The 27,687-nt window shown below is 41.9% G+C and overlaps 1 protein-coding gene across 1 annotated transcript; it reads right to left on the reverse strand.

The window, feature by feature from the left end:
- Positions 1 to 5,836: 5,836 nt before the first annotated feature.
- On the reverse strand, positions 5,837 to 27,372 carry TSPAN3 (tetraspanin 3). Its single transcript, XM_054272882.1, has 7 exons — positions 27,228 to 27,372; positions 16,454 to 16,645; positions 15,358 to 15,432; positions 11,859 to 11,960; positions 11,384 to 11,536; positions 11,043 to 11,126; positions 5,837 to 6,785 (listed from the first exon to the last, which is right to left on the reverse strand). Exons 1-7 carry the CDS (start codon positions 27,288 to 27,290, stop codon positions 6,693 to 6,695), a joined length of 762 nt encoding a protein of 253 aa, XP_054128857.1. The 5' UTR covers positions 27,291 to 27,372; the 3' UTR covers positions 5,837 to 6,692.
- Between the last annotated feature and the right edge of the window lie 315 nt (positions 27,373 to 27,687).

Below are 27,687 nucleotides of genomic sequence, written 5' to 3' on the forward strand. Positions count from 1 at the left end.
CAGAAATCACCGTGTACTCCCAGCAAAATCGGCAGAAATCAGAGTTGACATCCCTGAAATTTCTATGGAGAAAGAATCATCCAAAACCACCAGGCAACAGAACTCAGCTTGGAGCAGAGCTTCGAGTTTATAACCAGGGATTCCACATATCATCCTGAGGACCGAGGGTACAAAAACAGCTGGTGGCAGAGGTGAAGTGGGAACAGATACCCTAAGAGGATGTTTGAAAGCAGGAGGAATTTTACTTACCAGATCTAAAAGAGCCATTGTTAACCAGATTTGGAAGCTTAAACCAGCACACGTATCTCAGCTTTGCTGCCCTTACCAGAATTCCACCGAACACCAAATCAGGGCAGACATAAAGAGAAGTAACCAGTGCGTTAATGGGTGCAACGCTGAATGAGCTACAGCTGCGAAAGTGGTGCTTTGAAATTCTCTTTACTGAAATGCAGACATTTGCCTCTGCCTCAGGGTAAATGGACACACAGCACAGCCCAAGACATTCCAGCCTGAACTTGAATGAAATTTCCTGCGTGTCAGATTACACACTTGGATTGTTCAGGCAGCCCAGGCTAAACGCTTGAATAAATCAGTTAAATCAGTGGCTTCGTGAAGCAAAGGTATCACTGGAGAAGTCGCATCTCACCCCTCAACTTCCCCAATCATCGTGGGGAGCTTGTAATCCGCTCTGACACCGAGCTGAAAATCCTCCTGGCGCACTCAGCATTTTGGTGATTGTTCAATCTCAGACCCAGCCTAAACAAACGAGCATTGGGTGGTGGTCGGATCAATATTTGCAATGGAAAATCTCGTACAAAAGGACAAATTTTATTGTGTACACAGTGCTCGTTCTGTAACAGGACTGGATAACACTCACACTCAGCGCAGGGAGCCTGTAGTGGAGTTCAGAGCATTCCCTTCCACTCTGCAAGGACACAAATGCTCAACAGCTGCATCCAAAGAAGGATTGTTCCGAATTTTTAAGCCGAGAACAGTCCATGGAGAAACTTCTTGGGAAAGTGGTGAACTTTAACCTCGCCAGGATAAGAATGCTAACGTAAGTGTGAATGGGAAAGCTTTCAATGCACTGATAGACGTGAGAAGCGCTTTGTCTTTAGAGAAAGGCTGCACAGCCCCTCTTGTGTCTGAGCCCCGGCTGAGCAAGGCAGACTTAAGCGACAGTGACTTTGCTCTGCTAAGTGGCAGCTAAAGGTTTCACTAGGTCACTGCTCAATTCAGCAGCCATGGGAGGATGCAAAACCAAACAGGGAGAGAAAGCATCTGGAGAAATGCATCGTCCCTGATCTGCAGGGTCCTGTGCCAGCTTTTATAACCACAGCACTTATCAGCACAAGTTCTAAATTTAACTTATGTTTCCTCAGTGTCTGTAATGCATACTCAGTGCACCACTTTTCAATGCTGAAGGTGTTACTGTACAGGGGAAACAAAGCTATCAGGATAAATGCTGGATTTAAGCTTTCAAAATGGACACTGCACTCAAAGGGCAAAAACACTTTACAGAGTGCAAGGCTACTGCACCAAGCACACTTCTCCAGGATGGGGCATTCTCGGGGTGCTGGAAGCCCAAGGAGTGCTTAGTTCTGCAGTGTGTACTGGGAATTGAGTCCTGCCTGTTGCCTTGTGCCTGCCTCACCTGTTGTGAGGTGCTTGGTGAAGGCTGGCACAGAACTCAATGCCACCTTTGCCACAGGGGCTTTACCCCTCTCCTCCTCTCAGCTGAGAATGTATGAACACTACCCCTGCACACACTCATGTGTGGCAGATTTGTTCAATGCAATTCAATGCCAGACTCATTCATGCAAGAGCAGAGCTTGCTGCTTCCCATGTCCAGCTGGGAGAAAAACTTCAGAACTCCATTTCAGAAGTGTTTTTTTAGAGCGGACTGCTTGTGCATGCAAGGCATCCTAGATACTCTCAAACCCCACAACTCCAGTGGTTTGCCTCAGTGTTTTGTTTGCATGAGGGAAGTGCATTCCAGATATTCAATGACAGCCTGACCTAACCAAGGTCTGACAAAACAGCAATCCTGAAAAATGCCTAGATTATTCTCTGAAATGGGGCAGGACCCATTTGGTGAAAAGAGCTGGTAGCTGGAGCACCACACATCCAAGTGAAGGCAAAGCTGTCTATTTTCTGGAGTGCCAACAGGAACAACTCCATGGTCCCACACTGCTGTGGCTCATGTTACCCCAGGCAACCCAGTTTGCAGGCTTCCCTCTGGCAAAGAAAGGAGTTTCAACTCAAAAGCTCTGACATAGCTTTAGCATTCAGGGTCAAGAGAAGCAGGTGAGAGAAAATACGTGGTTCAGTGCATTATCACCAGAAAGAAGTGCTTCTTTGCTTGCTCCAAAAGGATCACTAAATCTCAAGTCCCCAGACAGGAGCTGTGATAGTGTCTCATTTGTGCAGGTTTGAGTTCACATCCACACTTAAACTACAAACTCTGCCCTGCTTTTAAATGGTGAATAAACTTCATGTTCATCTACAGTGTAACCCCACACAGAACAAATGAACTCCTGTCCTGGAGTGCAGACAATGAAAGAAGCAACATCTGTTGCCAGGCACAGATCCAGCAGGGATTACTGCAGCCACAGCAAGGACCAAATCAAAGGCATATGCCTGGACTAAATATGTATTGTGAGCACAAAACCTGCATTGTGAAGGCAATTGCCAGACTGAAGAAATAAAGCAGTGGGTGAACAAATCTAACATTTACCTCTGCCACAACATTTAACATGTCCAGGGCGCAGCACATGGCCATGGAGCAGCTGTGCTTCTCCAGCACCTCCTCCTCCACCTAGGAACAAGTGTCCTGCAATTTGGCATTATTTTAAACACCAAACCTTGTGTTAAGGCATACAGAAGGAAACACAACTTGCTACAGGACTACTTCAGGACTATTTTGTAGGTTTTTGGCAGATAATCCTTCCATGGGGCAGTAGAAGGGCAATGTTTACACCTACTGCTGTGTAGGGCACAGGCAAACTGTGACTGCCCCATCAAAATCACATCATACCCAGACTTTCAAGAGATCAGCAGTAACATAATTCTGCTACCTGCCAATGAGTGTGCTCTCTCCTAATCAGTCCCGAACCTGAGACTGACAAATAGCAAGCCCAGTTATCACAACAGACATGAGAGATCCGTGCTGAAGCAGTCCAGGAACAGGAGACTGATCTGCAGGACAGTGGGGAACAGGCCAAGACTGCCAGCACCTTACCCTCCCACAGGCAGGCACGGCCTACAGCAACCACTTTACAGGCACTGCATCACATCAACAGCTTGGCAGAGGAGGCTTTGTGCTCACATCAGCTCAGATGTGGCACAGATGGAAATCTGCTCTGTGCCTTTTAGCAAAAGCCCAAGCTTACATCATGGTTTAAAAGAGGCTGCCCCCAAGAGAGCTTTCCAACTGCTCAATGCAGCTCCAAGGGAACGGATCAGCTATGAGAGGCCCAAAGAAGTAAAACTGAGCTTATTATGTGTAGCAAGGACAGCTGCCCCAGTCATAGGGGCGGCACCCAAAGCAAAGACTGCAAGGGGCAGGGTAGAGGCTCAGGTGGCTTTCTCCAAGCACTGCAGCCATCCCAGAGCGTGCTGCTGCTGCAGGACACAGCACACAGAACACCAAAGATCCACTGCACTTTCAGACTTGTGCATTCCAGAGGGATTTGTCTCAGGCCCAAGATTAAGTCAGTTAAAAGATTCACTAACTGTCCTCTGAAGGCTATCACTGATACTATTATCACAAGTGCTTATCTCAAATCTCATCTGAAACTGTAGCACTGAAGAATCTCATCAGCTGTCCTCTTTTGGCTATCAAGGCCAAACTTCTTTTTTTGCTAACTTTGTTAAATTGAGCTTGTTAGACCACCTCTGTTTAATAAGGCAAACAGAGATGATCATGCCTTACTAAACCACAATCTGAATGAGACCCTCCAATTCTCATGAGCCTCCTATTAGGGTGCTGAAAGGCAGTAAAGCACAGGACTTGCACTGCAATGTACTTAAGTCACTTTAACAGCAGCGAGAACAACAAAACCCAATTAAAACCACCCCTGAAGGCAATTCTAATTTCCTGTGTTAAACCCCAGTGGATCAGGCTGCAGGAGAGCTCTATGCCTGTGTGCTCCATGCAGCACACACAGATTCACTCAGTCTGAACCATTTCCTGCACAGTCTGAGCCCTCTCAGACTCCTCAGCTACAAGACAGCCAAGAAGAAATTAATACAGGAACTTAAAAGACCAGACAGAGGAATCAAGGCAAAAAAAAAAGCTGAAAATAAATCAGCCCTTGTCCTCTAAAATGCACTGCCAGATAGGAGTGCATGTATTAGGAAGGCCAAACTACAGCCACACTAACACTCCTGCCTAATGCATGCCAAGTTTATTAATTTTGTTCAGTAAGGGAAGGCACAGACCTACACCACTTGTTCCCACCTTAAGTGAACCACACAAAATGTGGTGTACTAAACCCTTGCAAGTCTGTGTTTGTTGGCTTTTTGGGGGTGAGTGTGGGGATGTGTGAAGTTGGATTTTGTATTTTAGAAAACCCAAACACCACCAAAACTTCATTCACACATCCAAGACCTACTACAAACTGTGTAATTCAAAAAGGCCACTTGAATTGAAGGTTCCTAGAAAAAGCTAATTCACAGCAGTTAAAAGTTGGGCTTTGTATAGGCTATAAAAAGTTGTAAAATATTGAGTCGTTTCCACATTCCAGACAAATATTCTGCTTTTTAAAGAGGAAACAGACATCCTTCATTTACATGCAAGTACTGTCAAGTCATCTGTACTTCAAATCCATGTCTTCCAGCCAGATTAACAAGCACTGTTATCTCCCCCAAGCTATCCTCATTTCAAAGGGGCATATGCAGGCTCATGACTGGAGTTTCCTTCTGCCTTGCAGCTGCTAAGAGCTGACCACCTTTTTAAGCATCCTTAGGCTTATTTTGTGCAACACAGGTCTGTCATACAACCTCTCCACAATGATTTTTACAAGCCAGGGTGATCTCAATCTTATTAGTTCCACATTTACAATCTGCAATACAATATGAAGATAATCAAATGCAGTGAGCAGGCTTGCTGTCACATCTGGGAAATGTGATGCCACAGTCAGGAGGTCTCTGGGTTGAGGCACATGCTGTACTAAGAATGAAAATCTAAGTCCCAAGGGAGTATCACTGAAATCCACCTTTAGAAGTTAACAGAATTCCACAGGGACACTTCTACAGCAGTGTAACAGCACTGAGAAAAATCCTCCAATAAACCACCACGGCCTCAGCAGTGTGCACACATTAGAATTTTCTTTTTCTGAGTGATGTTTCTTCAGTTACTTGCGATTATCTTGAGGTCAGTTCAGAGAAGCATGTCTGCTTTGTACATAAGCAACTGGTAAAAATTCTGAGCATTCCTGGCTTCTGCAAAGGAGGAAGAACCTGAAGACACTGAAAGTAGGGCAGTGACTAAGTACCTGAATAATGCAAGACACAGTAAAACATAATTAACATACAGCAGTTACAGTAAAGCTGTTCATTACCCACTGTTTGGAGGCAACAGATTCTTCCTTAATTGTATGCACAAGATGTTAACTTTCCATCAAGTTCAGCGAAGTTTGTTGTTCTGTGTTTCACTGCTGTTGTTTCAAATAAAAATAACAAACAATACAATCAGGTTTCCAGCAAACCATAAATACAGATCTATTGAAGTGAAGCCACCCAAAACTGTTGTTTTCACACAGTTTGTGTATCCAGCACACCCAGACTCCATCGGACCAAACACACTGGAATCTTAAACAGAAAACAAGACATGTTTATAGGGAGGATATACAGAGATTTATTTAATCAGGTTTATTATTTACAGTTGAGATCACTTTCACATACTACTTGGCTACTCTACATGGCTACATTGTTTCCAAACCAATTGAAGGTCTACAGTCTAAGAGTTCACTCAACACATAAAACGCTCTTCATAGAAAAATGAAATATTTCATTATAGAACAGTAGTGCATACATTATACTCCTGAAAAGCCAGCTTGTATTTTAAACCACTAATGTTTGAAAGACTGGATCTCTGAAGGTCAAAATTGCAGTCACATAATCCTAAAATTGGTTAGTTTTTTTTCCCTACAATTTCTTTATATATAAAGTATACTGGACTTAAGTGTTTTTCTCTTTTTTAAAAGTGACACTGGTGAGGGGCAAGATTAAAACATTTTTTTCTTCTCAAATTAAATACAGCTGGCTTCCTTTGTACAACTTTGGCCAGAAAAGTTCCATGTAGTGAAGGTTTAAGACTTCCTCTCTCTATATATGCAAGAATCAGCCAGTTAATGCTTAGAGGTAATCTACCAAAGTAGGCACACATCCTTTGACTTTCATATCAACCAAATTACACTTAACTTGCAAATGGTTCTGAAATTAGAAAGTTTACTAGCATACTAAAACATTTAGATACATGAATAGCTGGCTAAAACAGTGAAAGTCACAGGTAATTCTATGGGTTGTGTAAAGCTGTTGTTGCCCATCACCAGTGCACAGTGCGGCTGCCCTCATGTTTGAAAGGTGTGCTTGGAATAAGCTGGGGCAAGAAAGCTATGGAAGAAAACCTGGCCCATTCACCCTCCAGGGAACAGGGGGAAGATTGAACTGCATGTTGGAATTCTCTTCTAGGCATAGGTTCCACCAGCAATGAGCAGCTCGTAGGCAGGATCCCGACTCCTCCTACATAGAACTATACAGGCACACAACATGCCCAGAAGCTGGGGAGAAAAAACAGAGAACAAGCTTGAGAACAAGGGAAATCTTCAAGACTCAGCTTCAGCACAGACTGCCAGCATGCTTCAAGACTGGAACCAACAAATGGCAACAAACCACCCTTCCTGAAAGAGCCTCCACTCCTGCTGGGAACTCCTAGGGCCACAAGCTTCAGCTTCATTTTCTTACAAGATTACCCTGGACATCTAAAACATGACTTTTTTTTTGTCAGCCACCTGCATTCCACCTCAGTAATTCAGATTCAGATGGAAAAAACTCCTGATGTTTTTTAATGAAAGGTACAGATGTTTAGGTACCATATCTGGTATGGAAAACTCAAGTGCAACTCAAATGCATCAGCTTAACTGCTATGATGACAATGGGCTTTAGAAAGAAATTTCATAGAACTATCTCTCTGTGAACATGTCATACTAGAAAGCTTAAATCTAAGGCAAATAATTCACTTTTAGACATGTTAAAATTCACAGTACCACAACTGTGCTGGCATGCTTCCCATGATTTAGGGAATGATCACCCTGTGTCCACTTACAAGACTTAAACCATGTAAAAAATCAGGGATACAGGGCATGGTATTTTAAAGAAGTTGCATGCATACTGAAGGTAGAATAAGACTGTACCAACAAAATTAGCAGGTATAGTGTTGGTAATGTTTTCTGATTTACAATAACTGGCAATAGCTTCTAGTAAAGTGTGAGATTGTATTGATTTGGTTGTATGCATGGAAGCTTATTCACAGATGCAAATAGGACAGAAGCCTCCTGAAGTATCTCTGGATTGTAAAGCACCACTCTGAACACAACTTCATTTCTTAAAAAGGAATCCACTCCAAAAAGACACCACAAAAAATCCCCTCGGACAGAAAGCAAGCTAAAATGAAATGGGTGAGCAGACAAGTGTAGAATTTCCTCTCTGATACAGCAAAAGCCCAGTGAAAGTAGTACTGGGACAAAATGAGAATTACTGACCTTTTAAAAATGCAGGCCAATGCAAACATCAGATGTGTAACATGTTTTAAAACTAAATGATGGTGCACACATTATAGTACTCCAGTCTGCTGACAGACTGAAAACAGAATGTTGAAGAATCCTAAATCCAAATATGCAGTGGTTAGGAAGAGTCATGATGAAATTCCAGTATGAGCTTTTTAATTTCCTGGAAAGGAACAAGCTGTAAAGATCAATGCTCTTCTTTGTCTGCAGTGCATTATCAGCTTTGGATGTATAGCAGAAATCAGCTCAGGTTTACAAAGCATTATGGAGAGTAACACAGTATGGTACTTGAGCTGTTGTTAAAAACAGCAACTTTCTTCACTCAGGTGGTTCCAGCTCCCAGACTGACTCCTAAATATATTATCATAGAATCATGAAATGGTTTGGGCTGGGACAGACCTTTAAGGGCCATCCATTCAAGCCCTTCTGCAACAAGCAGGGACATCATCAGGGTGCTCAGGCTCATAAACTTGTGTCAGAGCAAGAGGAACAAGTCACATGGGAGAATGACTGGTCATGGACACAGCCCTTCTCAGTGAGGAGGGAATATCTACAATGAAACCCACTTCAGTTACACTTGTAAAATGGAGAGTTATGGGAGCTGCCAGTGGCTACAGAACTCTCAAGAAGGCTCACAGCCTGCAAGTACAAGAACTTCTCTGCTGTTTAAAGCCAGGATAAAAAGAGAAGTGTGATGCAGAGCAACACCTCCCTCAGTCCTTTGCTAGAATTCATTCTAGCCATATACATCAAGTGAATAAAAGTAGATCCAGCACATTTGCACCTATTTGCACAAAGACAACCCTGCTCAATGACTCCCTCGAGATATTTAATTTATATACAGTTGTGTGAAATCTTAAACATTCAGGTACTCCAGTAAAACCTCATGCAATTAACTTCAGAGTTACTATTTAAACCATTTCTATCCTTTAGAAGGTCTCTGAGCATATTCCTAGAATTCACTATAAACAAAGTGACTCATATCAGTGCACTCTACAGACATTATTTATTATGTCATTTAAAAAATGCTTGCACCTCTAAACATTTCAAGGCATTTGAGTCTGTTTCTTTGGTTGCTATTTAATATTGTGAACAGCTATTTTAGACATCTGTGTTGAGGAAGGATCCATCCATCCTCCTCTTCAACAGCATTCAGGGAAGTTTGAACACCTCCTGCATTCAGGAGGATTGTTTAGTTTTTTATTAATTTTGGCTTTAATTTCCCTGCTAGCAATAACTACATTCAATCTTTCCCCAAACTAATTTTGTACAAAACCTCCCTGGCTGTATATACAGGTGCCCTTTGTAAATGATCACCAGCCACAAAAGCTGTGTCTCTGCTCCCTTCAGTTTGCCTCCTAGCTATTAATAGTTCTGTGCTGTCACTGTGGCTGGGACCAGGGAATTATTGCACACTGGAAGATCCCCATGGTAACTGAAACATGAACATACCAAAAATTGCTTCTATGCAGAAAAGACTAAGTTGTTAATAAATTTCAAGCCTTGCAAAAATGCTCTTCTCAGTCTTTTAATTTTAAAGCAATTACTGAAGGTTAAATTTGTTGACTATAGGCTACCAGCGGTAATGAACTTTGAACAGCCTCATTGCATAACAAAATAATCTGTTCAGAGGGGACTGTGCAGCCAGCATAGGGAAAGTAGCAAAATTCACAAATGGTAAGAAAAACATAATAATTCCTCTAAGCTTACAGGGTATGACCCAAGTTGCAGCCATGTGCTGAAGTATACATTCTATCTCCCTTTCACTTAGCCCACAGACCATTCTGCTGAGAATTGAGCCAAGTACATGCTTGAATTCTGTATGGCAAAGACAAAGATGTCAGAACTTATGTCTCAATTTCAGGAGATAAATAAAAGAACATTTTGAACAGAGGTGTGCAAGCAGCCACACAGCCACTGCAAGCATGCGTCCAACTCTGGGCCAGGGCCAGAAAGGATTCTAACTGTGCTGCATTTTGGGGCAGGCCTGTTCATCAACCTGCAAACTCCAGAATTAATAATAATGCCTCCTCTTGGCATTCTCCTCAGCCAGTTTCATCAGATACACTTTTTTCCTGACATAAAACTTTGTCAGAGTAACTATGGCTGTGGTAAGACATGAATTTTCAGTACACAAACACATTTCATTGTTCAAGCAGACCAAGTATTGCTTTAACAACTAAAGTTTTAAGGAAGACAATTAAAACTATACCTTCCCTTCAGGAGACTGAGCACAGATCTCATCAACTTTGAAGTTCCACAGCTGAAGTAGTCTGGGTCTGAACAGCTCAACATGACTGTATACAGTACTATGAGTACATCCTTGTAACATTGAAGCACAGAGGGAACCCCTCTTTTCACAAGATTGTTTGCAAAAGATTATTTACCTTCAAACATACAATCCAGCTCAAAAGTTCCTTTTGAAAACAAAAGTGCTTACATTGTCAGACTTGACAGGTATGTTTTCTGAATTCAAATGCTATTAAGAGCACTCAAGTAACTTTGAAATTAGTTTTTAAGTCTCCTGGGATTCAGCATATGTACTACATTGCTCAGAGACCATAACATAGGCACAGTCTGAAAAGAATGTTATTAATGTACTAAGTGTGCCACTTGATGAGCATTCAAAATTTCAATTTTACAAATATGTTTGGGAGACTGTTCTAGTCTTTATTTTCTTCCTTAAAATGGAGTAAATACTAATATACACATTAGTTTATTTCCTCAGTTACCTTTTGTTATGACCAGGGTAACTGTAACAAGGTTCATGGAAGAGTGTGCAGTTTAGAGCCTCTCTGTTCAAGCCCAAAACCCAAGAAATCTTCAAGACACACAGCAAAGCTCAGTTGCACATGAGCAGAGCACACTATCAAAAACCCTGGTGTATCTCTGGGTGGTCCTGACATGATTTATACACCATGAACCAGAGTTAAGATAATGTACCTCTAAAACAGCATGAAAAATGAGCTGTTTAAAAGCTGGAAATTAAACACCATGCAAAATCTTTGAGTGTTAAATGCTATCAGAGGACATTTATGATACTTAATACCTAGATAAAAGTAATTTACCATTTCCATCAGAGTGGATTACTGCATATAACACTGACTGTTCAGCTCTAACAGAATATATATCCCATAGCAGTGGCAAGTTCTGTGTTAAAGGGTAATATCTGTATGTGCATACCTGTAGTTATCTGTACTGCAGTTTAGATCTAATCTGAAAGAAGTTAACAAATAAAGAACATTCTCTTACCTGAATAGCAGCAAATGCTAGTGCTGCCCAGATGACATACATCATGATCTCCTGAAGCTTCTTGACAACCAGAGCTTCACACCCCTGAAACAAGTAGGCTTCTTATGTATCAATCTGGCAACCATATTTAGACACACCAAAAACCCCCAAAAGCATCACACAGGGCGTAAAGATAATGCTAATACTAAAAAAACTAATTACACAAAAATTACTTACAGATGAAAAGAGGAGAGAAAGGATTAACTGCATCTACTTTCTGTTCAAGCAAATACACCCAAGATTTGATTTCTCCCAAAGAAAATGAATTGTGGCTGTGTTAGCCACAATTGTGGCTGCCTTACCTCTGAATAAAGGTCCATGGGGCGGGTCAAACTGCCAGTGCAATTGCTGAGGGCTGCTTTGCAACAGCTGAGGGGCACACTGTTGTTTTTAGTTTGTTTGAACCAGATAGTATTCTCCCAGTCTGAATAGTTATGGATGCCACAGCAGCGCAGCTGGAAAATCAGACAGGTAAAGCATTCAATTCTAACTGCAACACCAGGAGGAGAAGCATATTATGTTCCATTGCAGAAAAACACTTTAGTACTACATATTTGAATACAAGCACAGATTGAGAGATACCTAATGATGTAAAAATATATCTCCCTCACAGCAGTAATATTAATTTTAACAAAGCTGAACTATTTGTTGTCCATTCAGCGGTTTCCTAGACTTGTCAGAGTGGAGGAAGGACATCTGCACAAGCAGCAGAGCAACAGCATCTGTGTTTTAAGGACAGGAAGGAGTGGAACACTGGCCTGTGTGTCGCTGTCTCACCTGTCTCTGTACATAGTCAATGGCACGGCTGGCGGCGTCAGGGTTGGTGCCGTTGTATCGGTTGTACACTTTCCGAATGCTGTGATCAACTTCATCCTCCACCTAGCAGGGGCAGAAAAGCAGCTGCATTAGCACAGGTTAGGGAACATCATTTTGCTTCCAGCTACAGCATTTCAGGAAACCAAGGTAACTCCCCATCATCTGAAATCAGCATAATTCCGTGGTACAGCTTCCTAAAGTTCCACCCTGACTTTTGCTAAGATGTTGCCAGCTTGCAGCTACAGGAGAAGGAAAATCCAGGCACAGCTACCTTCCAGATCTTAGGCAAAGTAGCTTTGCATTGTCTCTCAGAACAGGAACAGCTTTTCTTGTGACACTGTAGAACAGATTTCATGAAGTTAAGGGCTGTCCATAAGAACATGCACTCACCTCTCTACTTCAAGGTCCCAAACCAAAACCATTATCACCATCTGGGCTAACCCATTTCCCTTGGGACTATGAGGATATTGGGATCAAAAGTTACTAGTCATACCACCCACCCTTCTGGCTGAAGCACGGGTAAATAAATGCTCAAAGATGCCTTCTGGCTGACCCTACAGTGACCAGGCTCTCTGCTCAGCCCCAGGCTCCAGGGCTTCCCAAGGAGCAGTACATTGTTTATAGCAACATTTACTGCAATAGGTTTTAGACCTACTGTAACTGAGTCAGGATGCTGTCAAGTACATGTGTTAGAAATGGATGCCACTCAAGAACCATCACTTGTCCCCTCTAAAGGCATTCTGTGATGGCCGGTTTGGAGAAAATCTTACTAGAACCTTTTAAATACTATATATCACTGTAAACTATTACTTAAACAATACACAGTTTAGCATAGATAAACATTTCTGCCATTTTAAGATTAGTTCTGATTTGATTTTTTCTATCACATTTGACAGGAATTATGTGCAAGGAATGCAATTTTTTTTAGGATTGAGCACTAAGCATGCATATTCTTCAGATCTGCAAGCTACAGTAGGAAGGTCTTGTTAACACATCATTCCTTTAAATACTTCAATGGAAGATTTTGATGCAGCAGTAGCACAAGCTGAATTCCAGCACCACCCCCTCCTCAAGAATGCTGCCTATTTCAAGACAGGTATGCATAAAAGCCAATTTAGCCTCCACAGGCAACTCATTTCAGACCAGTTTAAAATCAATTGTTTGATGATTTAATTAATTTGATTTACAACTCAAACTCATAACAAAACAGCTGTTCAATTTGTCACGTACATTTTAAAATAATTTATTTCAGTGCTTGTTCATGCATAATTTGGCTTGCAGTTCATTCAGGGCAACATTATGCCTGAAAACCATGCAAATTCCTTAAGATCCAAAGAGAAATCACAAGCTCTAGTTAACTGGCATGTTTAGTGAACAATGAAGAGAGTGAACCCCTCCATCCAGAGGAAAAAAACCTGCAGGTCTCAAACAACCAAACCTGTTTAATCCCTACTGGCACTTCCAAAAAGTCTGACTTTTCCAGCTAAGGACCAATGGCTGGAAGGCTCTGCAGCAGCTCAGCCCATCTCAGCAGGGCCTGGGCACGTTTCACACAGTTCTGAAAGTCTGACTAGGATCAACACACAGGTTTACAGAGGCGTGCTGGAAAATTAAACAATTTTAAGACCAATAATGGGATCTTAAGAGAGCACAGTGCCACTTCCTTGAGGCATTATGCCCAATGTTACAACTGCTATGACTTTAATATTTCCTTTTGTTTGCAAGTTTGTAAGGTGAACACAAAGTACTTCTCACGTGATTCAGGTGCCTTTAGAAAAGCCAAAACAAGGCTCCAACAGATGTGTACAAACCGTGTCAGAAACAACAGACCAAAATTAACAAGCATAAAGCTGACTTATTTATCCTGGCAAAAATAATCAGAAGCCTAAGCAGACTTCCCCTCCCAGCTCACTGATAATAAATTTATTTCTGTTTATTTCTGTTGTACTTGAAACAGTAGTTTAAGATGCTAGATACTGTAGGGTACTAGACAATTGCCATCTTTAGTAACAAAACCTGTCTGTCCTTTCCAAAGATTTAAGGCTCAGTTTTCAAATACTGACTTCCACAAACAGCTTCACAGGCTGCCACCAAAACCAGACAACCTTCCCTCTTCTCCCAAGCTCTGGCCCTGCATTACCCACTGCATGAGAGCAAACCAAAAAAAGAGAAACAACAGGAACACACAGCCGGGCAAGGCAGATCCATGCATCTGCTGTGAATACTGCTCACTGAAAAACAGCAAGTCCCTTCAAGATGGGACCATGGAAGACAATAAAGTGACTGCTGCTTAGTCCAGATCACATCCAGGGTAGTTCCTGCACATATTGAAGTATTCCTCTGCAAGTACTGAAACAGAAGGAAGCCATTCAGATCCACATATAAGAACCCACTTCCTACTCCCCTGGAATTGTAGAGCTTTCCTCAGTGGCTTCTAAGGCCTACTTCCAGTATAAACTTGAGAATCCCCAATGATCATCTCAGTTCACTGCCAAGATACCAGAACTCAAATGCAAAGCATGAGAAAAAACATATTCTGAGTTCCAGCATGGCCAGTAGAGCACTTCTGTTGAAGCAGCCTGTTTTAAGTGTCATGCACCAGGTCTGTAACACAAACACTTCAAGGTTGTGTGGTCACTGCTTGCTCCAAGCAGCCTTCCCTGGAGCCCAAGCAAAACCACCACTTTTACTTCCAAGCTGTTTCCCAATTTGTTCCAGGACAGCAGGAGAAAGCAAGGAGGAGAGAATGCTGAACCTGTGTTGTTCACAAAAGGCCAAAGAAAGAGAAATGGTAGTGTAGTTCAGCTTGCTGGTAAGATATCCCTGAGTGTGCTACACTGCAAACATGCTACATGCTCCACGTCACAGCTAAAATGCCTTCTCTGGTCTTTTTTTTTCTATCATACATTATGCTAGAAGAAGCACATCTAATTTCATTTTTTCTGGCCCTGTTTCTTAATTCCATAAACAGTGGGGAAAGTTGTAATTTGTTTAGCTATAATCCCTGTCAGCAACCTGAGTAATGCTAGAAAGTATACATAACCACATTCAATCTATTTCATTTTATTATTATGCAGTGTTAGTTTGCACACCAAAACACATGACAACACTGAAGTTGCTGCATATCAAAAAAATATGTCCCATGTTCAAACATTGCATAGCCTCAGTCATTCACAAAGTCAAAGCAAAAACAAATAAGATCATGTGGAAAATGTAAAGGTATGAAGTACTGTGACTCCCTTCTCCTGTTAACTGTTAATGATGTAGGTAATTTTTTGCCTACAAGATAGCTCTCTGCATTCATGTTCTAGATTTTAAGGTACTGGTATCACAGAATAATCCACTCAGATTTCTGATTTTAATCCCTTAAACACCCATTACCAGTTCTACAGAATCAAACAGTAAAGATTACACTTCTGTATTATGGTCAGAATTCACAACAAAACTGAGAAGTTCTTACCTTTGCTCTGTAAATGTATCCAAGAACCACGACCACAACTTCGGTGATAAAAACCAGGAGCAAGATCATCACAAACTGCAAAATACAATCAAAGGTGTTTGTGCAAATAGTTTCATTCATTTGCCTAATGAAAGGCTCCATGTAGATTTTTATATAGAAAGTTATTTTTGCTGCAAGGTTTTGATTTAACAGGTAATTTAATGGAGGCACTTAAATTGACCAAATGAGCCCAGAATTCATTCAAGAAACTTTAATGCTCACAGCTTCACCAAGCAATAAGAAGCTGCCCAGTGAGGCAAGTTCAGCTGTCATTAGTACTGAAAATACCATACTGCAGGTCTTTAATCAAGTGGTTCTTTCAATTTTCTTTGTTAGATAAATAGGAATGTCTCATCAGAGAGGCTATCCAGGCAGTTACTTAAGAGTGGTAGATGGACTAAGGGAATGCTTCTTCAGATTAAGCTCTGTGACAACTGGAAAAGACAGCAAGCTATGCATTCGTCTTGCTGTATTTGAGCACTTTTAAAGAAGTCTACACAGCACTCAACAAAAGAAGCCCCAAACCCTCCTGTGGGGACAATTCAAACACAGCCTCTCCTCTTCCCTACCTGGTTTTCAAGGAAAAATTACAGCTCCAACACCTGGAAACACAGGGCATAAATACTGCCAACCAAGTGTCCCGAGTAAACCATTAAGAAAATAATCAGGCCTTATGACAACCCTTAGCTACCCTGATGCAAGAAACTTAAAGCAAGAAGGCTCCTGAATCACTTCTCTCCCTCCAATTCAGCTTTTCAACCACAACAGATAAAAGTGAGATTTAAAAACTGTTATGACTTAATCATATGGTTTTACACTTTTTTAATGAGATTACCACAGTTCTAAAAAAGGTAAAACCGAGATGCCTTCTGCTGCTACAACTGTTTCATTTAACACCTTTATTCAGAACTGAAAATTGAAATAAGACATTCCTTAAAAAATGAAGCAGATAACTTTTAAGGCCATAAAGTGAAAACTTCAAGTAGTATTTTAGGAGTTTATTAAGAGAGAAGGCAGGCAAGTATACACTAAGACTCTGCAGGAGCTGCGCACTCACCGTGGCCAGGCCACAGCGGCTCTCTCGGATGGTGGCGCAGCAGCCGATCAGGCCAATGATGAACAGCAGCGTCCCCACGGCGATGATGATAACAGCTGGAATTAGTGTGTACACATCTTCAAAGAAGTGATCATAGTCATCATATGTGATGAACACATAGGCTCCAACGTAGCACAGGATGCCTGCTGCTGCCTACAACAGGCACAAAAACATGGTCAGTTCCTTGGAACACCAAGCGCTTCCTTCAGTAAGGTAACAATTATTTTAACAAGTACCATAAGCTAATGTTCAGAAATTTTGTCAGTTACTATCTATGACTTACTGTTACAATAAAATAAATGTACACATTATGAACTTTAACCTCTGCTAGGGAAAGATGAACTGCTAGAAACAACATCATTTCTGAAGGGTTCACAGAACTGGAAAAATTCGATTCCAACCAGAAAGCAGGCAGAAACAAATGCAAACCACCAACTACTAAAAGGTAGAAGCAACTACCTACAGAAATGTACCATAAACCTGCAAAATCAATGTTCTCAGAAGGATTGTTATACAAAATGGTCCTTTTTAAACAAAAAGTCAACTTAAAGGTTATTGCAAAATAAGCTCTGTAGGATAAACCTCTAACTATACACATTTAAACAGTAAGACACAGCTCTCACATCCATCTGCCATGACCTTGCCTCCCTTACAGTTACAAGGATCCCAACACATCAATGCCTTCCCTATCTTTAGGCTGAGCAGAGCCAGTGAAAGAGAGACAACTGTTGCATGAGGAGCCAACTACACGTTTATTTTTAAATACAAGGCCCTTATCAGTTTGTGCTGTACAAATATCTTTCCTAACCACCCTCACACTTGCTGCAGAACGAAATATCAACTCGCAGTGGTGTACAATATAATCTGAATGTTTCATGACAGGCTTTTCCAATGTCCCACTAGAAGGCTGAGCTAGAACAATGCACCCAGCAGATGCAATGGCTCAGCTATGAGCTGGGGAATTTCATTCTGCTGTGAAGGGTGGTGTCCCTGTTACAAACCAATCCATACCCTGGGCACCAGAGCTCTCTCAGCTGGCAGGTGACACACTGCAGGCTGCCTCCAGCCAGTGCTCCCACTCACTGCCTCACACCTACCCCCTCCCTGAAGTGAAGAGGAGGGCAAGTACACATACAGCAGCTTCCAGGAGCTGTAACACTGCAAGGCTGGATTGTGTTGCTGTACAATCAGACTCACTCCATATTTCAGTCTAGGAGGACATAATCTAGCCCAGCTGCCTGCACAAAGCAGGCTCAACAATGAATTGAGACCAGGCTGCTCAAGACTGTGTCACAAGACCTGGAAGCCCTCCTTGGGAAGCCTGTTCAGCGTGGCACAGAACAAGACAAGACCCAAGACAAAAGGTATCCAGGATTTCAGCCCTGTTTGCCACTACATACCAGATGTATTGCAACATTACTGCAACTCCTTTCTATAAAACAATAGCACACAACCACTACCAGAACATTACTTCATGTATGGAATATTCCCTGCAGCACTTTGCTACAGAAACACGATGTCAAAGAAAAAGATATGAAGAGCCAGCTCAAAAGTATCATCGTCTGCATGGATCTGAGCAATACATTTGACCTCTCCACCTCTCTTTCTGCAGCAGAATTGTGTACTCTGCAGGAATCTCAAAGGCACCCAGGAGGCTCACATTCATCCAATAAAAGGTGCTATGTACATATAAGGAGAGAGAAAACTGAAAATTCAGTCACAAAGACCAAGACATCTTTTCCAGACAAGAGTGAACAAGCTACTGCAGAATCACCGCTTTGCACAGATGTTGGAATGCTAATCCATCTGTACAAAGCCTGCCATATTAGGTACAACATGGCAAAATGCAGACACACACTTTCTGTACACAAAGCAAAGATTCAAAGTAGTGTCACTGAACAATGGAATTACATTAACTGTTGCCTAGCAATGAAGCCTGTGAATGGCAAGCCAGTGATGTAATCCCCTATTTCTAAGAACTAAAATGCTTGGTAGAAATATGGTATGTTACAAGGTAGCTGATGAAAACCCACAGCTGTGGATGGCATCAGGCAAAGAATACATACCACAAAGCTGAAATCAGAAGCATTTGTTAACTCCTTTGTCCTTCTTTTGTTGGAATTTAATTGGCTTCCTCTTTGTTTAAGAAAAATCTGGATCATAAACTGCATTTGAAGAATGCACATATTTGAAGTAAAAGGAGATTAGCCTTAAAAAAAAAAATCAAATCTGTCTACAGGTGTTATCTTTCCTTCCCTACTTCAAGAAGCACATGCATTTTAACAAACATTGCTTTTGCAGCCTTTAGACAGATTAAAAGCTGCCTGCTTTGAATACTTCATTAAATCCCTTCCACACATGGTACAAGAATGACTAATCATCCATGACAGCCCTTATGTGTTACTTCTGAACAATGTCAAGGAGCTGGTGTTTGTGAAACAGACACTGCCTCTGTGATAAAGTGACCACACTCCTCAGAGCTACTGCTGCTACCTCTTCAACAAGTAACCTGCAGGGGGGAACGTCCTGAGAGCAGAGGTGCCTGCTGGAGCTTGCACAAGGTTTAAAAGCCATGAAGATTAAAACTCCTTCCCCATGTACCACAGCTGAACTGTTTTTGAACAGGTGCAGGACTTAGTCTGTCACAGGACAATGAAACCAGCAACACTACCAGGTTATTTACACATAAACAAGTTGGAGATGAACTCCCTTCTCTTTTCCTTTCACATCACAACCACGGGACTGTTTATTTCAGCCTGCTCTACCCCAGCAAGGGGGAGATCTCCAGTGTTTTGGCTGGGACGAGAAAAGTGCTTTTGAAGCAATCCTTTTTGCTCACCTTTTGATGAATTTCTCCTCCTACCTCTGGCTTGCATCACTAGAGTGTGCATGAGGAGTGACTTGGAGTGAAACCAAGCCAGAATACCAAGCACAGTCCCTGTGCTGGCTGCTCAGAGGTGTTCAGTCACTGGCACTGCACAGGCCCGAGGTCCCTCCCACCTCAGAGCTCAGCAGCTCCAACAGGTCTCAGCACACAGTGCAGCGCCATCCACTGATATAAATAACAAATCCACACTGACAGAGAAGACAGTTCTAACCACACAAAGTGTGCAGTTTATGTTGACCAGGGCTGCACCAGTTAAATGCACATTTATTACCTGTTGCAAACCAAGTACAAAGTTGAATACATATGTTTTTTAAAGAAAAAAAACAACCCCAAACTGACTCTCCCCCACCTAAAACCAAACAAGCCACCTCAAACCAGCCAAAATAGTACCATGTGCTGAAGTCATCCATCTCAAAATAGGAATCACCTAAGGAACTCAAAGTCTATATAGACACAAGGATAACTTAAAAAAAAAAAATCAAATAACCTAGATCTCAATGCTTACCATCCTGCAGAGTAAACAGAAAATCTGCAAAGTCCAACCTTGCTCAAGTCAAAGACAAATGAATATAAAGCTACTGTGTTTGCAATCATGTACTTCCTATCACTAAATGGAAGCCAAATATATGAACTGCACACAGTTCAAACAAGTCTTTGATAAAGAGGGCTTGAAGGAAGAATTCTCCAACTTAATCTGCTCAATGCTCTGAATAGATGGCAGCAGTTCCTGAATGTGTGCCAGGTAACATGCATGCTCTAGGGACATGACTGGTTATTCAGCATTCACACATCCTTTTACAGTTGGCTGCATTTAACTCATGGTCCTGAGCCTAAAGCAGCACACTTTTATTTTAGGATGAATTAACCTTTAAAAAAACTGATATAAAAGTACAATCAATGAACACAGCTCATTGCAAAAGAAGTTGTTTCACAAACACATAGACCTCTCACAGTTAGGAAAAGGATTGATTTTACTGCTTTGGCTGGAACCTCTATGGAGTTATTAAAAGCTCAACAATTATACACAACAATTATGGAGGGAAAACTGGAAGACCCTAGGACACAATGATAAGCATCACTCAACACATTCCAGTAAAGCTTAGTTAAAAATGGAAGAAGTTCTTAGAGCAGTCTTTGGGCTGCTGTGACACAGCCTCTTAAGCTCATGGCCACTTCTCAAAGTCAACTTTCACCTCCCACAAGCCTTGAGGCATACAGGGCTGTACACTGGCTGCACCTTGATACAGTCTCAGGGTTTAGTTTGTTTTCCAAGTAGGCTGCAAACACACACCAAGAACTGTTTTTGTGTTTTCAGTACTGCTCACACACTGCAGCAGTCTGAAAACCAAAACTGTGGCTACCTAGGATAATGAGTGTAAGATATTTAAACTTGTTCCACTGATCATTTATTTATCAACTATGGACACTGCAGCTTCATTTACAAGCAAATTCTTCCTTACACTACCCTAATAATGTTACTGCCAAAGAGATCTGATCAACACTACTTACATGTTCATACTTTTACTCTTCACCTTGCTATGGCATTTCTTCACTTTGGGACCCTAACAGAACACACAGCAGAAGTTCTGCATTTCTTCTGTAGTACTGTTTCAATTAACTCGGCCAAAGAATGGTATTTGTCCCTTCAGAGTCTGTTTTATCCACTGTTTTAAGAAAAACACACTCTCTGAACAAGAAAATGAAGGTAGCAGCAAAGTACTGTATCTTGGGAGAAAACACACCTGATATTCAAGGTGTGAATGCTCCTCTTAGGCAAGAAGAGTATTTCACATTTCTTATAAAGGTGTCTTTCCTACTGCTGCCAGCTTTGCCATTGCTGATTGGTAAATGTTGATAGCAACACAGACATCACTCCAAACCAATTATTCATTTCACTATGGAAATATCTTTCAAGCATGGGATTGTTAGCTGCACCCATTGATATATTCTGACAGACCATCTGCATCATCTTTGATAAAAAGAACCTAAGCATAAAGTGAGAAAAAAGCTTTCTACACTAACAAACCCTCAGCTTTTCTGCCTGGATCCTGTCCTAGGACAATTTTCCCAACACATCTATTGCTTTCCTCATGTTAAATGTGAGTGTATCTTTGTTCTCACTGCCTTTCTAACACGTCTTGTAAAAAACAAAGCACATGTCTACTCCAGGACAGATTTTTGAGAGTCTACAGTTATATCAGTTTCATCCTTTCTAATGTTGCTTTTGTCTATGCATACCAACTCCTGAACATCGCCTACCCATAAGCAGAACACTGGTATTGTGGTCTGCCTCCAGATTTTTGGGCTTCTTAGAACAGTACCTAAGTAAGTGAGGTTTTTCCACATTTCTCCATAATTTGACTTCTAGGGTATTTCAGACATTTTCGGTTCTTTCCAACACTAGAGTACTCATAACCTGATTACTGTCACAAAAAGAATGGGATGACAAAAATTTTTAAGTCTTCCTTTTAGTTTCCTGTTCTTCAAAATTTATTTCCTTAACCTCAGAGGCCCAACAGGATCTCTCTGGGGTTTATTTCTCTTATAGTCCTTTCAGCACTTCACTGCTGTGTATCTATCTCTCTCCACTCCCCTCCCAAACAAACCCACACCTATACTTGATATTTCCTCTGGTTCCTGAAATTGATGCATAACCAGTTTAGAACCCAATGGCTTCCTGACACTCTTATCTTTGTTCTCAACAGTAGGAATTTAACTTCAACACTGAGCTCTGTCTTACTAAATCTTCTGGGAGAAGAAAGACAGCAATTCCATTCAGCTCTGTAACACAGTCAAAGCTATCTTAAAGGCTTAGAAAACAAGCAAGCCCTGTAAAATCCAAGCAAGCCAGACTGCTCTGTCTGTGCTAGCCACGCTCAATTCTGCAGCACCTGAACACCTCACATTCCAAGGCTTTTCAGGCTACAGCAAAAGGCTGGGCTAGGCTGCTTTTGCATTCAGCATTCCATATTCCAAGTGCAAGATGTGCAGCATCTGAGTATTCCACCTCTTCAGAAGCCAGGGTAACAACGCAGCCGTTCTTTTACACCTATTCAGTCACCAGGGCTGTAACCTGAGCTGGTGCTCTCCTGTTCCCAGGTTCCTTGCTCTGCAGGAGAACAACGAGGAGCACTCTGTGCATCAAAGTTCAGGTAAAGTGATATTGCAGTTTCCTTGTACTATTCAGAGGTATCACATTTAGCTTTGCAACTTGGTTTTGTTAGCTATTAGACCTTTTCAGCTCAAGTCCAGATGCCAAAAATCCTGAAAAATCCCAGGCAAAGACCTGAAATTCATCCTGTAAAGAAACATGAATGACACTACCATGTTGCTTAAAAGCAAATAAAAGTATTTATTATTAAAATTCAGGACCTGGCCCATGTTTGCTATCTGAAAACTCATATTCAAATATTGTAAGAAAAATTACTCAGAGGGCACAACACTTGAGAGTTTTAAATATTTATTTTCTTAATTAAAAGAACTGATTTTTTTAATGCACGGGATTCCAAACCATTACACAATCCTGAAGAATACACTCTCTTCATACTACCATAGTGGCAGAAGCAGAAAATGTTACATTTTTACATCCAAAAGCAACTGAATGTAAACTGTCTTTTCAAAACAAAAGGGCTTTGGACAAGAAATCCCTGTGAAGTTACCTTTTGGCTTATCCATCAATTACAGTCTTTGACCACCAAAGAACTCTCAAGAAATTTGTTTGGAAGTCCAGAGCAGTTACTATTTTCAAGCTCACAACAAACTGGAGAAATTACTGGGCTTATTGCTATGTGTAAGAAAGTGAACTTTAATTTTCCTTTCTACTACTAAATTTGAATGAATTTTCCTATTGCTTCATTTTATTTTTTTCCTACCAGAAATCCCTAAACCTATTACATACACATTGACTGCTGCAGTTCCTCTAAGAAAATCCTCCATTTCCCCATACTTTGGGCACTGCATTGTGGTGAGCACAGATCTAGAAAGTATTTGTGCTCTACAATCTCTCTAAACAATCATCCCAAGAATGTTTTATACCAGCTTAGTCAAATGAACTGTTATAGTCATGATTTCAAGCCAGCTAAATGCTACAAGAACTTAAAGAGTTTGCAACTACTGAGTTGCAAGTATTGTAGAAGAAGAGCTCATTCCTTTTCTCAAGAAGGACACAGAGATGGGAGATAAAAACCTCAGCAAGCCCAGGATATCTGGCACTATTTTAGCAGAGCAGGCTGTCAAAGCACATAGATTCCTTGGGAATATAAAATAGATTCCCTTTTCTGAAGCAAGACCACATGAAACTCTGAATATTTTATCATTCTTTCCTAGGAACTAAACTAAGACTGAAAACATTTCCTTAGTATTTTTGTCTTCATCTCCTCTTCACACTGGTTTCAACTGAATTATGCAAGTCACACCATGAAGCCTTAAATTAAGGGCACAAAAATAAACACATTTGACAGCAGTCTTTAGGTATTTGTTCCAGGTAAATACATTTCTTCCTCTTTCAAAATTATGCAGACCTTAGGAGGTGCCCTGAAGAAGATGCTCTTCTCAAATACCTTACTATAATTTTTTTGCAATTAATTATCTACATTTCATCAAGGTAACAAAAATCTTGCTGATTAGGAAGATATATGCACTAGAAGTTAGATTACTTCTAAGCTGCATAGTCTTTCACATCACAATGAATTGCTATGCAATGGCCCTCCTTAAAGGGCTCAGCATCCCCTAAATGCAGTCACCAGCTGAACAAATAAATCTTGGGCAAACTTAAGGCAAAGGTCAGCTGAAGGACTGGCTTTCCTTTGCCATTAATCATATCTACCAAAAAATTAACTCACAGAAATGAGACACTAAGAAACTACTAATCAGATCAGTACTCCCTGGTCTAAGGAGGGGAAGTTTTAACTGATCCTTCACATCCATGCATTTCTTGGTCAAGTACTTTTGACCTTCTACACTCTGACAATCACCCAAAACTCAAGCACGTGTGCCACACAAAATTTACACTCTGCTACTCTTTATGACTACAGTCATGATGCTGTTTTCTTACAGAACTGTATTTAAAAGGCACCATGGGCACCTACAGGAGATGCACTCAATGCTCAACACCCCTGCAAATACAACTCAAAATACCACACCAAAAATGTGGAAAGGTAAGGTCCATTCAGCTTTCTGCATGATAAACTGGTACCTGCCCTTTTAGACAGATTCCACAGCCTATCTTCATTACGAAATAAAAATCCTGCAGTATTACCAACATGTAAGGAAAGTATAGTTAATCTAAGAATTTTACACAGTAGAAAGATGCTTCACAAGACAATAAATGACTTTTTATAGTGTCAACGAAAATTTAACAAGTAGCACAAGACTCTTCAAAGTGAGATGAACTTGGAGAATTGCAATCAGTAGCTGTAGGTGGCAAGTGGTTGTCACCTGGCGGCAAGGTCTGATCTGCCACTTTCAGACTTGAAAGAAATTTGTAAAAGTTAGAACCAAGACTTCAAAGTATAACAAGCATATCTCTATTTCTTCACAGCACTGATAATTTTCTAAACATCTCAGTCATAAGACAGATATCAAATCTCTCTGAACATTCACATCCTCCCACAAGTAAGAGGCCCACGGGGTGAGGGGGGAAGTTATAACCCACTGTGTATCACAACTTGCTGCTCCTACAGGTGACCATGAAGACACTGATAGCACACAAGACTGGTATATGAAACCTTAAAGGGAGAGAGTAAATTTACAAAAGCAGCTAAAGGAGATTTCATAGTTACTTGACCAATTCTAGGCATTTGTCTAACTTCCAAGTCTCAGGAAATCCCAATGATCTAATTGTCAACACTGGAACTACAGCACAACAAGCACAAGGTTTCTGTAACAGCACAGCCGCACTTACACTGCCAACCAGAAGAGCACCAAATGTTGACATACACAGCTCAGTCAACAAATGAGTTACTGACTCTACCTTGTGAAAGAAAGGAACACCACTGCTTCCTGTAACTCACTTTCAGACAGCCTGCCTTTCTACGTGCTACAAGGTTGCTCCAACACAAGCAACCCAGGCACTGATGTGCCAAAAACCTATCAGCACTTGCTGACTTCGTAGGCTGGAGGTGGTTTACAGAACACAAGATTGATGACATTTTAATTTGATGTGAAGCACATCTTATCTAAATACACTCTGCCCATTTTAAATTAAGTCAAGTTTGTCTCAAAAGTAACCAAAAATTGTAAAGCACCAAGTTCAGCATTACACAAAATACCTTTGACCCCACCACTGTATGAGATGAATAACTGCAAACTCCAACATGCAGCCAAATCACTAAATGCATCAGACAACGAACAATACCTATCACTAAGCTTCTGGAGCAGAGGAGAAACTGCACACGGAACTTGTGCTCATTTACTCCAAACAGAGCCTCGTTTACATCAGCAACTACAGAAAAATCTGCTTCAAGGTGTCCTCAAGAAGGCAACCCACAAAAACTGTGTCCAGTCAAAAACTTTTAAGTATGATGTAGGAGTCGCTAAAGAGCTTTTAAAATGTCACTTGCAAGAATGCATATAACAAAAAGCCACACCCAACAACGCAGATTCCAACCTTACCGCTGCACTAAGAGATTGATGTCACTACTTTAAAGATGAAGAATGGAGCCTGAGCACCTCAGCCAGAATTACAAACTTCTAATCTGCACCACTTAAGACCAAATATGCCTCACCTTCCCTGCTCCTCTCCCAGAAGAGCTGTATAGGCAAACGCCGGTAAGAATGCACAGACATGCACTTTCCTTGACCATGAATCATTTCCAGGCACCCTTAAGGAGCATTCCTTTGTAAAAATTCAGACAAGAACAGTCATCCTGTAACGCTAGTAAGATATCTCATGACTTTCAATAGTAAATGAAGCAGCTATATATAGCTACACTTCTATGGTCTAACAGCTTGTTATCCACTATTACGTTTTCGGAGATGTAATCTCTGAACAGCTGGGACAACAGATATTCTGTTCCTGGAGCTGGGATTAGAGCAGGAAAAATGCAGTACGTAAATGCACAAAGGGAATTCTTCAGAAACTACAAACTGTTCTTAATTATGATTTGAGAGTTACAAGCCTGTTCTGTTACAAGTTACTGTTCTGACAAGCTAATTATTACAATGAATACAATGCCAAGCTAGAGCCTATTTGTTCATCCTGAAAAAGGTCATTTACAGCAACCTACTGTCCCTCTTACCTCTTTTGTAAGCTTTTGTCTTACTGTCACTGTAGCCGTGGGAAGTTTCAGCAATGCCTACACACTACAATGCTAGCGGAATACATGAAATATAAATAGATAAAGAGCCATGTCCTGATTTTGTGTTACAGCCCCAGAGAGAGATCGGTGCCCACACTGAGCGCTCGGGATGTCCTGCCGCGGACAGCCCAACCCGAGATGGCAAAAAGAGCGCTACAAAAACCGAACTGGCTACACAAATCAAACTGCAAGAGACTTGAGAAGCTCAATAATGCAAGAGAGAAATGCTGTACGCGCTTACACAACAGCCTCTACCCCAGGATCCCTAATGCTCGTTAAACCTTCAAGGCCAGGTTCAGCTCCCCAGCCTGGAACTCAGCAGGAGGACTGTGAGGGAAGGGCAGCGCCCAGCCCCGAACCCCCTCAGCCCGCCAAGGGGCTCGGAACGCCCGTTAGACATAGGGAGTTTAAATACGAACCGAGCCCGTGCGGGCCGGTGCGGGGGAGGGAGGGCTCCCGGCTCCTAAGCGAGGCCCGCAGCGCTCTCGGGGCCAGGCTCCGACCCGGAACCCCGGAGCCGCCGTCTCTGACGAGGCGCGGCCGGACTCACCCAGAAGATGAGGTTGAGGAAGACGAGGACGGTCTTGGAGGAGGTGATGCCGCACTGCCCCATGGCGCCGCAGAGCCCCGGCCCGGCTCGGCCCCGCTCCCCTCAGCGCCGCCGCACGTGACCGCCCGGCCGCGCGGGCAGCCTAAGATGGCGGCCGCTCGCGTCACGTGGCGCCAGGGGGCGGGGGCACCTAAGATGGCGAACCGCTCCCCCTTAAAGCGGTCCCGCCCTCCGGAGCCGCCGGCTGGGCAGCCCCGATAGCGCCTTGTTGTGAGAGGGATGTCACTGCTGTCCTCCAGCCTCGGAACCCAGGCAGCAGAGTGTAACAAACACAGCCTCTGCTTCTCGTTCGGCCACTGAAGCGATATTTTTCCGTCTACCTTACGGTCCTAAAACAGGTGACAAAGAACTCTGAACATTCACATCCTCCCTCAAAAAGCTGCACCGTAAAGCCGGTGAC

The sequence above is a fragment of the Melozone crissalis genome, unplaced genomic scaffold (genome assembly GCF_028551555.1).
Source record: "Melozone crissalis strain CALT ecotype California unplaced genomic scaffold, PUWL_Pcris_2 ptg000014l_1, whole genome shotgun sequence".
Classification (NCBI taxonomy): Eukaryota; Metazoa; Chordata; class Aves; order Passeriformes; family Passerellidae; genus Melozone; species Melozone crissalis.